This window comes from Eremomyces bilateralis (genome assembly GCF_010015585.1).
Source record: "Eremomyces bilateralis CBS 781.70 unplaced genomic scaffold P152scaffold_22, whole genome shotgun sequence".
Lineage (NCBI taxonomy): Eukaryota > Fungi > Ascomycota > Dothideomycetes > Eremomycetales > Eremomycetaceae > Eremomyces > Eremomyces bilateralis.
The window spans coordinates 291,039-305,012 of NW_022985088.1; the positions used below are offsets into that span (position 1 = coordinate 291,039).

At 52.6% G+C, this 13,974-nt stretch overlaps 4 protein-coding genes across 4 annotated transcripts; 1 reads left to right on the top strand and 3 right to left on the bottom strand.

Moving 5' to 3' along the window:
• Positions 1-13: 13 nt before the first annotated feature.
• Positions 14-2,469, bottom strand: P152DRAFT_476214 (glycoside hydrolase; the record flags this gene model as incomplete). The annotated part of the gene is made up of 2 exons (XM_033681488.1): positions 14-1,620; positions 1,671-2,469. The coding sequence occupies 2 exons, from the start codon at positions 2,467-2,469 to the stop codon at positions 14-16; spliced, it is 2,406 nt and encodes an 801-aa protein (XP_033531438.1).
• A 1,051-nt stretch (positions 2,470-3,520) lies between these two features.
• On the bottom strand, positions 3,521-5,696 carry P152DRAFT_150752 (Nucleotidylyl transferase). Its single transcript, XM_033673928.1, has 16 exons — positions 5,662-5,696; positions 5,182-5,550; positions 5,067-5,118; positions 4,969-5,015; positions 4,885-4,913; positions 4,802-4,827; positions 4,732-4,746; positions 4,600-4,682; positions 4,529-4,547; positions 4,350-4,478; positions 4,267-4,300; positions 4,200-4,214; positions 4,103-4,149; positions 3,959-4,049; positions 3,884-3,909; positions 3,521-3,836 (listed from the first exon to the last, which is right to left on the bottom strand). Exons 2-16 carry the CDS (start codon positions 5,373-5,375, stop codon positions 3,750-3,752), a joined length of 894 nt encoding a protein of 297 aa, XP_033531439.1. The 5' UTR covers positions 5,376-5,550; positions 5,662-5,696; the 3' UTR covers positions 3,521-3,749.
• A 704-nt stretch (positions 5,697-6,400) lies between these two features.
• On the bottom strand, positions 6,401-6,969 carry P152DRAFT_461201 (uncharacterized protein). The gene is made up of 2 exons (XM_033680071.1): positions 6,492-6,969; positions 6,401-6,440 (listed from the first exon to the last, which is right to left on the bottom strand). The coding sequence occupies exon 1, from the start codon at positions 6,853-6,855 to the stop codon at positions 6,622-6,624; it is 234 nt and encodes a 77-aa protein (XP_033531440.1). The 5' UTR covers positions 6,856-6,969; the 3' UTR covers positions 6,401-6,440; positions 6,492-6,621.
• Positions 6,970-8,087: 1,118 nt separating this feature from the next.
• On the top strand, positions 8,088-13,389 carry P152DRAFT_150684 (uncharacterized protein). Its single transcript, XM_033673927.1, has 2 exons — positions 8,088-8,188; positions 8,243-13,389. The coding sequence occupies exon 2, from the start codon at positions 8,317-8,319 to the stop codon at positions 13,201-13,203; it is 4,887 nt and encodes a 1,628-aa protein (XP_033531441.1). The 5' UTR covers positions 8,088-8,188; positions 8,243-8,316; the 3' UTR covers positions 13,204-13,389.
• Positions 13,390-13,974: the final 585 nt, after the last annotated feature.

Below are 13,974 nucleotides of genomic sequence, written 5' to 3' on the forward strand. Positions count from 1 at the left end.
CACGACCACCTGTTCAATAATTCTCCGGCAACCCCATCGCCCCAAAGTCCGGATATGGCTCCTCGCACTTGAAGTCACGGTCATATGCCTTGGTCGGCAATATTCCCGCCTGCATCCCCAACTTCCAGCTCCACTGTACCGCACGCTCCGTTTGCCAGGTCCAGTAGAACCATCCCCACCCTTTCTCGAAGCTCTCCATCTGCGCCTCCGCAAACATGCGCAACCACTGTTTATACACGTCTGTGTATTCGCTTGGGTCCGCGTTGGAATCTTTGCATTGACACACCGGGTCGTTCTCGGTAGGACATGTCGGCCTCATCACACTCGTGCTCGCGTTCCCCGAGTTCAGCGTTCCTTCCCAGCGACTGCCGACACCGACATTGTTGAGAAACGTCGCGCAGTCCGTGTCCGCTTGTGACCACTCGCCGCACATAGTTGGGCCGAAGCCGGTCTGCTTGTTTTGCGACCGTACCGTCTGCGCGGTCCAGCCTTTGCAAGCGAAGTTCAACTTGTCGGTGTGTTCGAGCTTCAGCTGATCGACGTTGAAAATGACATATTGGTGGACATCCAGCACGAGTTTATCGTCCTCTTGGAGCTTTCCTTGCCACTTATCGAGGCCCATGAATCCGTCGCCGAAGACGAGTACGCCCGGGTAGTTGTTCTTCCGAATCAGAGAGATGGCTTTCGACGTCCAGTCGAGGACTTTGTTCGTGTCGAGGTCCACCATGCGCGGTTCGTTCACGAGACCATAGACCGTCACTAGGTTCTTGTACCGCGGTTGGGTGAAGAAGGTGCTGAGCTGATCGTGAATATCGAGCGTCCGCTGCGCATTGAGATCACCATCCGTGCCGTTCAGCCATCCCGCGGGCCCCTGCCGCCCACTGTGATTCCATCCATTCTGACTCCCCGGCGCACCATGCAGGTCGAGTTTCACGCGTAGTCCGTTCTGTCGGCAGTACTCGATCCCACGGAGCATATATCGCCATGCGATTTTGGAGACGTACGGGTCGCCATCGTAGGTTGTGACGGCCCAGTACCCGAATGGGATACGGACGTGGTCAAACCCAGCGTTTCGAATCTCAACAAACGTGTCGCGGGTGATAAATGAAGAATAATGCTGCTCCAGTGTTTGCGCTGACTTCGCTGGCCCGAGTTTGGAGGTGAACGTCCATTCGTCAATGACCCCGTCTCTTGCGCTGTACCGCGAGAAGAATGACGGGGTGATGAACGGCTCGAGGTTCAACCAGCCACCCACATTCATGCCGCGGATAGGTACTTTCCCGTACTGAAATTCGTCTTCCAGGTTTGGGACGTTGGGATTCGCTTGTATATCGTCGTCCCACGTGGAGTTGATGCCCATGATAGAGAGTCCACCGACCGTCTCGGCGGTGTAGGTAAGATTGAAGTCGACGGTATCATACCAAGTGAAGGGGTCGAGAAGGGTGCCTTGCGCTTCGGGCGGGATGCTATCTTTTGTGACGCCCTGTAGGTTGTAGTTTGAGGGTCTCGTGGATTTATCGGTGGCCTGGCTCGGTGGTGACTCCTTGTTCTTCTTGTTGACGAAAACACCGACTGGGATGGCGATGAGAAGGATGGCGACGACAATGATACAGCAGATAACTAGGAGGAGTCAGTATGACGGGTAGACTGAGATATCCAAAGCCACTCACCAATCCGTTTCCGACGGCGTCTCTTGAACGCAGTTTCGTCGGTAAACTCGCTCACGGATCCGCCGCCTTTCCCAAGCATGTGCTCATAGAGAGTCGGACGGCCCTTTTCAAGAACCGTTCCGCTGATGATTCGCCTACCCGGGGCGTCTCGCTTCTCGTTCATGGTGGCACGGATCCTCCCCTGGGACGTTTCCTGCTTCTTCTTGTTCAGCCCCGGTAGCCACTTGAAGCCCGTTCTCCATTCCTTGAACATGGACTTCCGCTCATCTTCATCGGAGGTATATTCAGTGACCTTTTCTTTAACATGTGCTTTCCGCTTGGTTCGATGAGGGGGCAAGTGATCTCCAGGTTTGTGTTTCATGCCAGTTTTCCACTCCTTCTTCATGATTTCTCGTTCGTCGATGTCCGAGTTGTCTTTATAGCCGTCATCACGGGAATCTAGCCGTCGCTCTTCCCTTCCCGTATCGACCTCTCCATCCGTGTGCGTATCCCTTTTTCCCCGCTCGGCTCTCCTCCTCTCCCGTTCTTCACGTATTCTCGCCCGTTCCGCTCTCCGCGTCTCCTTTTCTTCCCGCGCACGCTTTCTCTCCTCCCGTTCTCGTTCCCGCTCTTCCCCTTGTCTTTCCCGCTCTTCCCTCTCTTCTCGCCCCTGTTCTCTCGCTCTTCGATCTTCATCCCGCTCCCTCCGCCGTCCGTCACTTTCGCGACGCATTCTCTCCCGCTCCATCCGCCTCTCCCTGGCCTGAACCTGCGCCAGGTACTCTTCGTCATATTCCTTCCAGCCTCTTTGCTGATTCATCGTATCCAGCGCGGCTAGGCCAGAGGAAGACAAGTGACGCCCCGAGCCGCTCACTGTCCCACGGGTTGGCGTCCCATCTCCACTTGGGCCGCTCTCGTCCACTGTTCGCCGTCTGCGCCGCCTCTCACGGTCACGGTCTCGATCTACATCTTGACCTCTGTCCCTGTCCCTGTCCCTTGTGCGATGCCTTTCCCTCTCCCTTTCGCGACCGCTACCATATCGTTCATCTCCACTTTCGTTCCTGCTCCGGTGCCTCCGGTACCTGTCCTCCCGATCACGATTCTGTTCCGGCGAGTCGTTTTGTGGAAGTAATGCACCCGTGCTATCGGTCGCTTGGTGCCCGCGTCGTCGACGATGTTCGTTGCGGTTGGGACGCGCGCTCTGACGCCGGCGCGAAGAGTCCCGGGGGTGGTGTTCGCGGTCGTGGGGCATTCCAGGCGGGAGTTTGGACGGCGGGCACAGCACACAGAATGCGGCTCTTCAAAACAGCATGCATGGACTGGAATGTGAGAATGCTAAATGAATTGGTTGGATATATTTGTGCGACATGGAAGATATGAGTTCTATTGCAGATTGAAGATAGGGGTGTTTGCGTCTTTGGGGTGTCTCGGGCTGTGCGTTGCCCCCCCAACGGGCTGTGGACCACGTTGGCATCAATTTACCTTAGGTTGGACAACTTTCTTAATTCTTACGAAATATGTAGTTACAACTAAAACCCAATAAAGAACCAAACTCTATTCCAAAGGTCCTCACTATCGATGCGCAATAATTGATCGTAGCCACCCATTTGTTCATGATGGAAGACTTTCAGGAGACGAGCCATGAAATTGCTTTTAGGGTCATGACTGAATTCACACTTCACGCCATCACGATTACACTCTGCATTGGATTCTAAAGTGGTGCCTCAATGAAACGCGGTGGAGGTTCATTTGCAAGGACCGAGGGTCCTTCGATTAGCCGAATCGCTAATTCTACGGTATATCCTCCGAGTCTATAGGTACAAGAACTAATCTATGGCCAAGATCACCGGGTTATACCCAACAGCAGTCGCTCCGCGTGCGAAAGATTTGAGTCATGGAATGTCAGTGAAGTGAACTGACCGTTTCCAGACCCCGTTAACCAAGGTACCGTCCAATCCGCATTGGATCCTCCGCATGAGGAACTGTTCGACCGTGATTACGAATACGGAGTCAGGTGGATATCATGGGATCCGTAGACGGCCGTGGAATCATACATCGAGTGGCCTTCTCTCTGCCCACTACATCGAGAAATGATGATATTCAAGAAGCGGCAACTTCTCCATTCAGGGCCGCCTGTCTGCTTTGCGCATCCGTATATAGATTTTTCTTCTCGATGTATTCGATCACCTGCATAAGTGAGTAACCGAATGATGATGTAACGAATGGTGGCTTACCATTTGTGGGACCAGATACCGGATGCCTATCCAACTGTTAGTGGACACTGATATGACTAACAGGAGATAACTTACTCATATCCTTTTTCAAAAATGCCCGTATCTTCGTTGAAGATACATCATTTTGAATGAGCTGATGGATGACATGGATATTGCTTTTCCATTTCTGGATTGTCATCAGCAATTGAAACCCGCATGATATACAATTCATTTCCGCACCTCCAGACTCGCTAAAGCGTCATCGATATTGGTTCCGGCTCGTTCGACTACAAGGAATGTTAGAACTTCCTCGGGAAGTAGTGGTAACGGGAAGTACCTATGAACGCGCCGTCTGTGAAATGATGAGTGTCGGAAAATAACCAGTGGGTTCGGAAGGAACTTACAGTCGCCGAGTATATGTTGCAGATCTTCTTGCGACTGGTCTTGTTAGCACCGAAAACCGTGGCATTGGCCTGGAAATCCTTACCCAAACACCTGGTGTTGACATAGTCGAGATGAGGTCGGCGCCCGCAAGTAGGACAATCTTCGCTGTACGCCTCGAGCCGTCCGGCATTTCTACCCCTCCCATTCTTGTGTTGATCTCATAGTTGAAGTGCTGTTTGGGTTAGGAAAGGGTCCGAGAGGGGCGTTACGGCGGACACTCACATCCAGCACTCTTGCGGTACTACATATGGTTAGCGAAGAAGATCCATGAGTTTGCGAGCAGAAAAACGTACGGTTGGTATTCTGTATGTCGAGCCTCCCAGTCGTCAACCATGACCCAAGACGATCGTGAGTCTGCATCGGCTTCGAGGGCCAACTAAGAAGCGTGAGAGATGGCGACTCGGAAAGGAAACGAACCATCCTACCTGGCACATATGTATCTAGGAGTCGGAGTTAGCAAGCGTCATGAGATGCCCAACATATCTCTTGACTTACCCGATCCTTCGCAGTGGCGAGTCCAGCTATGCGCGAGTCAGAATCGAGAGCCGTGCATCATGCATATAGACCTGCAGTCTCACCTTTGCTGTATGCATCACCCACAGGCGACCTGCCACATGGTCAATCTAACACGATCCGATATGCGTCACCCAAGCCGAACTTACAAATAGCCGGCAACGACCTCGAATTCTGTCCTTGGATATTTCGTCCACTAGGCCATTGGTTAGCCTCGTGCGCCCGCTGCCTGCCTTCCAACGCTTACGTCTTTCGCTAATTCGAATAGGCGGAGGTGAAGAAAGGTGATGGGAGAGAAACTGGGAACTTTGCGTCAGTACCGATCGGCTTGTCGGGGAACGTGTGCGAAGAGAGCCACGAACCTTCCGCAGGCAACCAAAACCAAAGGGACCTTGTCTTGCGAGCGATGCCTCGAATCGCGCTTGGCCGCGTGCTTCATGGATATGAACTTGTTCTTGGGAAAGGAATAGCCGTCCAGTTCGTCGCCATCCATCGCGAGCACCGGGGGAGGGGCCTGGGCAGCAACCTCGTCCCCGGCGCGCGGGGAATGCGTCATATCGAAGGATCGGTCCGGATTCGAGGAGGCTAGATATATGTTCACGGCGGTCTCCTTCTGGGAAATCTCGCGATATGGTCGGCGATAGGGAATTGCCCGGTAGAAAATGGTCGACGAAGTTTGCTGGCGCACGCAATCGGGTGTGCCCGTGTGGGGTGGTTTTCTTGATGATGGACTAATATCGGTAACTAGCAGGTGAGGGCTCAGTGGATGCCTAATCACCCGGGCTACAAGCCGGTAAGTCTAGACTCCGGACGCTATGGTGCATCGGGAAAGAATTACTCACAAGACAGTTGCCTGGTACAGTGTCTGTAGAGGAGCTTCGAGACGGTTTGATCAAGATGACTCAACTGGTCGGCGAACGGCGAGCGGGTAATCTGAAGAGTCGAGGCAAGTTCAGGCCGATGGTGGTGGGGAGTCGGAACTGAACGTGAAAGTCCAAGCCAGACTCTCAATCCGTATTCCTTCAACTGGTTTTATTAATAATATAGTCTCTAGGAACTCCGAGTGTGAGAGAGTCAGAAAACCGGATCAGGAGGGAGATGGAAGGCTGCAAATTTGGACGTCTTGACCCTTTAGAGGAACTTGTCTATGTAACCGTCTGCGGCTCTGGCTCACTTCTCCATGATTGAACGCCAACTGGCACATCAACCGGAACATCAACCGGACCATCAGCTTGATCATCAGCTTGATCATCCGTCCATCTGTCTGGGAGATTGGTGAACGCCCCCTTCTATGGCATTCCGTACAAGAGTTAATTATGAGCTATTACCGTCCTTATTTCCACGGCAATCCTTCCTGCTCGCATCCAGTATTGATCTCGTGTCTCCCCTCCAGCCCCTCCAACCCCCACCTGAAGCCTGATGCTGTAATCCACCCTACATGTCCTGATAGGATCCATCATTGATGGGCCGACGCCGGACACCCTCCCCGCGGCTCTGCCCGAACATGACAGTGGGATGGTGGGGTGGTAGGATGGTGGGATTTGGGGAGTTCAACACCATTGCAAGTACCTGGCGATAGGTATTCGATGTTGGGACCAGTATTACTACTACGTAGTATGACCTGAATCCATATGAGGATGAAGATGGTGGGATGAGGATGATTAGACTCCACCAGTAGTGTAACTTATTGTCCTCTCCGGGACACGTATAATCGCCATACAATTGTATCCGGCGTTTGGAAGGCTCTCTTCGAATAAAACTTGACTCATCCGGAGGCCCCAGTGCTTCTCTTGAGTATTTATCTAGAAGTAGCCGTCCCGTACCGAACATGTTACCCCATCGTGCCCATGCAGCGGAGGGAATTTCCGGTCCCGCATGACGATACGGGGGAATTCGTATTCTGTAGATGTGAGATATAGAACAACAGCACTGCAAGTCTGCAACGCAGCCAGAATTGATCCAGATATTTGATCCAGATATTTGATCCAGATCATTCCGTACAGCGTCACCTCCTCACTCCATGGTACGTAGCGCATGGTAATTGGTAGTTTGGTACAACAGTGGACTTGCACGGCCCAAAAGTCAAGAGGGGAGGGAAATCCATCACCACGTCTCCGCTGCTTGTGGCACTGGTGGCTTTCTCAGCAACTTTCACCAGAATCGCAGCTTATTACACCACCACTGCCATCGGACATCGGTGCTCGAGATACTTAAGTAAGGTACCGACAGCTGCTTCGTAGTACTACAGATTACAGAACCGTCTCTCGCACTGCACCGCGGACTCCATCATCGGAATAATTCGCCTCTCCTCCTTCTCTTCCGCTTCCGCTTCCTCCTCCTGCATCACCGCCACCATCATCATTTCCGGGGTGTTTCGTAACAATATTCACCAAGGAGGTGCTGGCAAGTGCTCTTCTGAGTCTTCTTGCTTTCACGTTTCCTTTTCCATTTCCGGTTCCCTCCCACGGAGAATCCCCCAGTCTGCTGCATCGTCCTCCAATCCGTCCCTTCACATTCTTCGACCGTTCGACCACCCGACTTTCCACTGTCCCAACTTGTGTCGCCCAACACTCGGATCCTCACTTGGCTCATGGCGCTCGGCCTGTGTTGAGACTTCGGTGGGATGGACCTTACACCTTCGCGTCATCTGGAAAACCCATCTCCATTTGCTTCCAGGTACTGCTGAGTTCCTCCAATCTCATTTACCGCTTGTCAACTCCTCCACGCTTCTCTTCTTCTGCTTCATTGCAAACCGTAGTCGGTGGTCATCTTATCAAAGCCCGAAAGCTGGAAAGCTCTCGAGCTGCCTGGCTTAACTGGCTTTGATCGTCGAATTGCTGCCATAACACGGTTGCGATTGGACCGCACGCCCTGCTTCATGCTACATCTTTCTCTTATATCTTAAAACCCCATTCTCATGTCTCCAAGAGTCACTCGCTCTTCGGCGAGGCTCTCCGCAGGTTCTCATCCTTCCGAATCCACCCATCAGTCCCCGTCTGCACCACCCCCATCCCGACCGACTTCGACTCGAAAGCGAAAGGCTTCCGCTCGTGATCCGACCCCAGAACCTTCATCGACCGAGAAGAGTTCATCTAGTCGGAAAGCGAAGCGGTCCAAAGTCGACACCGAACCTCCGGCTGCCGTGGCATCAAAATCAGGAACAAGGTCCGACAGGTCAAAGGCAATGACTGGTGCAGGGTACTGAATGACAACCTCCATTGAGTGCCGCCAAGAACTTGGAGAATCATGCTGACGGATGATAATGTGGTAGACCGTCAACGAACCCCAACTACAATCAACCCGAACAAACCCCTTCGAATAATCGAGGGTCGATTTCCAAACGAAAGCAAAACCGTGGAAAGAAGCAAGGTACATCTCGATTTGATGGTGATGGATATTAGGAAGTCACTAAGGCCTGTTTAGAACTACCCAAGTCTCACATTAGTCCTCCAGCTCGCCGATCAAAAAAACCTGCCAAAGTGGATGGTGACAGCACTATGGATGAAGGCGAGGACCCATTAGATGCCATCATGGACACGACCACCGGGGCAGCATCCCAAAATAACGATCCCACCACCGACCCAGCACACGATGACCATGATGAGGACGACGATGACGACGATGATCAGGATGATGATGAAGATCCCTTCGCCAGCGGGTTGCTCTCACGCCATCATCCCGGTCACCTTTCTAGCACACTTCGAGCGCTCACGGGAATTGTTGGGAACCAGATGTTGGGGGGAATGGGCTCCCGGCTTCGGGGCATCTTGGAAAACCTGCGCCAGAAGGACGATCCGTCGATGCAGTTGATCGCATTGCAAGATTTATCGGAGCTGTTACTTGTCTCCACCGAGGACAACCTTGCCGGGCATTTTCAAGTGGACGCGTTTGTCAAGGAGCTCATTACTTTGATGCAGCCGAGCGAGATGGGCGAGGAGAATCCAGAGATCATGCTTCTTGCCTGTCGTTGCATTGCCAACCTCATGGAAGCATTGCCTCAAGCCACTGCCACCGTCGCCTACGAAGGAGCCATCCCCATCCTTTGTCAGAAATTATTGGAGATCCACTTCATCGATCTGGCTGAGCAAGCTTTGAGCACGCTGGAGAAAATCTCGGTCGAATTCCCGGCAATGATTGTCCGTGAAGGCGGTCTCACCGCCTGCCTCTCCTACTTGGATTTCTTCGCCACCAGCACCCAACGAACGGCTGTCACCACCGCGGCGAACTGCTGCAGGAACATCCCACCCGAGGAATCATTCCCGGTGATTCGGGATGTGATGCCGATCCTCCAGAACGTGCTTAACAGCAGCGATCAACGAGTCCTGGAGCAAGGATGCAACTGCGTCTCTCGCATCGTCAAGAGCTATGCGGATCATTATTCCAAGTTGGAGGAGCTCATCAGCGACGAGCTTCTGCGGACCGTGCTTCGACTTCTACTTCCCGGCAATACCAACCTCATCAGTCCGGGCATTCACACCGACCTCTTGAAAGTCCTGGCGATCACGGCCAAGGCTAGTCCCAAGCATTCGGCAGCGCTGTTCAAGATGAACGTGGTAGATACGCTCTATCAGATCTTGACCGGCGTCTCTCCACCCGGAGAGGATGAGAAAGACGTGGCGACCAAGATCGATAGCGTTGTCATTATGCAAGCCTTAATCCACCGCCCCCGCGACCAAATCGTCGAGACTCTCAACGTGATTTGCGAACTCCTTCCCGATATTTGGGGCACCGATCTAACATTCCTGAAATACATCACTCCTGCAGGGTATCCCAACGGCAGGTTCTTTGTCCACAACCACGAGTCCAAGTTGAACGCGAACGAGAAGCGGATGAAGCTTTTGGAGGGATGCAAGAAGGATGTTCACCGATTCGCCGTGATCCTCTTGCCAACTCTGACAGACGCCTACTCCAGCACGGTCAATCCACAGGTCCGAGAACGTGTTCTTACCGCTCACCTGAAAATGCTGTCCAATCTAGACACCGACATTTTGCACGACGCCCTTCGTTCCGTCCCGTACGCGTCGTTCCTCGCATCCATGCTGACGCAGCTTGACAATCCTAGCCTGATCACTTATGCCCTTCAGGCGGCCGAGCTGCTCTTGAAGCGGTTGGAATCGGTGTATCGTTATCACTTCTACCGAGAGGGCGTGATGTCCGAAATCGCCAAACTGGCTAATCGCCCTTCCACGTCGGCGGAGAAGTCCTCTGGGAGTCAACCGACGCCTATGGATATCGAGCCTGTTCCACAATCCAGTACGGGGTCTCAAGAACATTCCGAAAACGAGGAAGCCCAGGGGTTCGGATACGATCATTCCGAGGACGAGGACGACGACGAAGAGGACGAGGATGAAGGGGACGATCATGATGACAATGATACTGAGTCGGACGGATCGAGTTCTGAAGAGGATGATTACTCTCGAGAACATCATCCTTCGCAGAGTGATGACGAGAAAATCACGGAGCGCGCCAAGAAATTCCTCGAGATCCACGAGACAAACCAATCTATGTCCGTGAAGGCGAAGGCGTCCAGTATCCTTGAAGATCTGGCCAAGCTTGCGCAACAAATCCGTCAACAATACCTCGAGCATGGACAGCAAACGAACGAGAACGTGTTCGAACGCCTTGCAATATACTTTGACATCAAGTCCCCGAAAAGTATCACGAGCTATGAGCTTCTTACCTCCGATATTGTCCAAGTCCTTTTGGATGTTATGTCTCAACCCCAGAGTATTCCTGGTGTTGACGCCCGTACCGACTTCCTACACTCGTTCATGAGGTCATCACCGCAATTGCGGACCGGAAGCAAAGGCGGCTACGCTTCGACCCCTTTCAGTTCTCTCGTCCAGAAATTGCAGGACCTACTGAGCCGTGCCGAGCATTTCGAAGTCTTCACGGTTCCGACATCGGACAGTAGTAGACATACCGCAGCCTCGATGCTGGCCAAACAGCTGCGTCTGCGACTTATGGCGGATGATGAGTCCGGTATTCCATCCCATTTCCGCAATATCATGGTCAACATACATGCCATCGCGACCTTCAAAGGCCTTGACGATTACCTTCGACCACGCATTGCCCTTGCCGAACGGCCCAAAGGCACGAAAGGACGAGAAAGCATGACGAATGCCCTGGCAGCATATGCGGCGGCCATGTCTGGGCGAGATCCATTCGGGGCTGGCAATACACATCGACGAGATCCTTTGCCGCCCGCGGTCCCGACTCCAGGGGATTTCACGAACCGACAGATCACAAAACATCAAAGTAAATCGAGGTCCAAACACGACGAGCAGAAGAACGCGCAATCTGGCTCCAGCTCCACGCCCACCACCAAATCCTCAGGCATCCGGAGATCCACCCGCAAGTCCAATTCCGGGAGTCTCCCCAGCCGACCGGTTGCTCCAGTCATGCCGGACGAAAATCTGCAAGACACCCTCGAATGTGCCGATGAAGCACCACTGTCCGAAGACGAGGAAATGGACGAAAACAGCGAATTGGATAATATTCTCGGGGGTATCGAAGACGACGACGATGACGACGACGAAGCAGATCCCTCCGCTGTCAACATGGAAGTGGCTCCGACAGGCAAGGTGACTGCTCGCAGAGAAGATGGTACAAGGATTGCAACGCCGGTCTCCACATCTTCGAAGCGAGCACCCTCTGCTCGAGTGCCTTCCACGCAGCGCCTTCTTAGCACCAATTCTCCTTCCGCAAGTCGACCGAGTTCGTATCTTTCTGCCGTTCAAGCTATGGTGAACGACTGGCATATCGAATTCTCCATCAACGATCAGCCGATCACCCATGGGACCACGATCTACCGCGCGGTACATTTTAACCAGGGGCAACCAACCGAAGTCTCTTCGAAGACCATGTGGCATGCCACGCATCAAATCAAGTTCAAGCGCGTTGCTGGTCCACCGCCCCCGGAGACAACAGCGGCGACACCCCCCCCTGAGTCATCCACCACCGATTCCGGAGTTCCCATGTGCCTTGAAAAGAACCCAGTGGCGTCCACGATCCTCCGTTTCCTGAACATTCTCCATGGGTTGAATGCCAACATTGAAGACGTCGTGTCAGAAACCAAAGACCAGGCGAGAATCACGTCCGAGCCCCTGTCCCAGTTCGTGAACACGAAGCTCACCGCGAAGATGAATCGACAACTCGAGGAGCCTCTCATTGTGGCGAGTGCTTGCTTGCCTAGCTGGAGCACCGACCTTGCTCGATATTATCCGTTCCTTTTGCCATTCGAAACACGCCACCTGTTCTTGCAATCCACTTCCTTCGGTTACTCTCGTTCTATGAACCGATGGCAAAACGCTCAAGCCATGTCCGAATCCCGAAACGATCGCCATCGTGATGAACGGCCATTCTTGGGCCGCCTTCAACGCCAGAAGGTGCGCATCTCCCGCCAGAAGATCCTCGAATCTGCTCTCAAGGTTATGGACATGTACGGGTCGTCTCCTAGTATTCTTGAGGTCGAATATTTCGACGAAGTCGGTACTGGTCTCGGTCCCACTCTAGAATTCTATTCCACCATCTCCAAAGAGTTCGCAAAGAAACGTCTCAAGCTTTGGCGAGAGAATGATGCCAACGAAAAGGACGAGTATGCGTTTGGCAAGCAGGGCCTCTTCCCGGCGCCAATGAGTGGCGAGCAATCCGAGTCGGATAATGGCAAACGTATCCTTCAACTTTTCAAGTCTCTCGGCAAGTTCGTTGCGCGTTCCATGCTCGACTCTCGCATCATCGACATCTCCTTCAACCCCACTTTCTTCCGTATCGGAGAGGAAGACGTCGCAGTCACTCCCTCGTTAGGGGCCGTTAGTTTGGTGGACAACGATTTAGCGAACTCTTTGAAGCTGCTCAAGAAATTCGCCAGTGCGAAGAAACACATTGATGAGGATGGCAATCTCAACCCCGCGCTGAAGGTCGAGGCTATTCAGAATATTGAGATTAACGGCGCCCGTGTGGAGGATCTCGCGCTCGACTTCACACTTCCTGGCTACGACATTGAGCTCCTCTCCAACGGGCGCGACATTCCGGTCACCATCGACAATGTTGGCATGTATCTGGAGAAAGTCATAGACTTCACTCTCGGATCTGGAGTCCGTCGTCAAGTGGAGGCATTCCGCCAGGGATTCTCTCAGGTGTTTCCCTATTCCTCCCTTCGGGCATTTACTCCCGATGAACTGGTCATGTTGTTCGGTAGACTTGACGAGGATTGGTCGCTCGAGACCCTCATGGATTCGATCAAGGCAGATCACGGGTTCAATCTCGACAGCAAGAGCGTCCGCAACTTACTCCAGATCATGAGCCAGTTCTCCCCGAATCAACGCCGGAACTTCTTGCAATTCGTGACTGGTAGCCCGAAGTTGCCGATCGGAGGTAAGTGAAAGACCGAATCCATGTCATTTTCTCGACGTTCCTTGCTAACCTCACTTGTAGGATTCAAGAGTCTCACACCAATGTTCACCGTGGTCTGCAAACCGAGCGAGCCACCTTTCGCCTCCGATGATTATCTCCCGAGCGTCATGACTTGCGTCAACTACCTCAAACTTCCGGACTACACGACCATCGACATCATGGATGGGAAGCTCAGAATGGCCATTGCTGAAGGTCAAGGTGCATTCCACCTTTCTTAGAGCAGGTGACCGTGTCGGCCAGCTCTATCATTCACTCATCAACTCGCACTGGATGGAAGCTTCGATCTGACCAACCATGGTCATACCCGGAATCAGGATTAGTGGCATAGGGAAACTTGTCATATGGATGGGTGTAGTATTTTCTTTCCCCAAAAAATTGACGATGAGAACATGCGGTTTACCTCTGAAATAGCATTAGTGGCGTCACACATTCGCCTGGTATGGTATGGCTTTGACAAATTGCATTTGCGGTGTCGCATTAAGACTGGAAAAGGGGACCACTTCCATAACTAAGGGCTGGTTCTTCAGCCCACCTTAGCATAGGTAATGGATCAATCAAAATGAAATGTATTAGACTTCAGATGGTGATGCTAAGTGATTGGGAGTTCCTACTTTACCCATAGGTCAAGTACATAGAGTAGGACCTTGATGGTCAACTCATATTGTAACCTGTACTAGTTAGTTAGGATTTTATGATTAATCGTACATATATCCGTAGTGTTTTATGGGCCAGCCACAGCA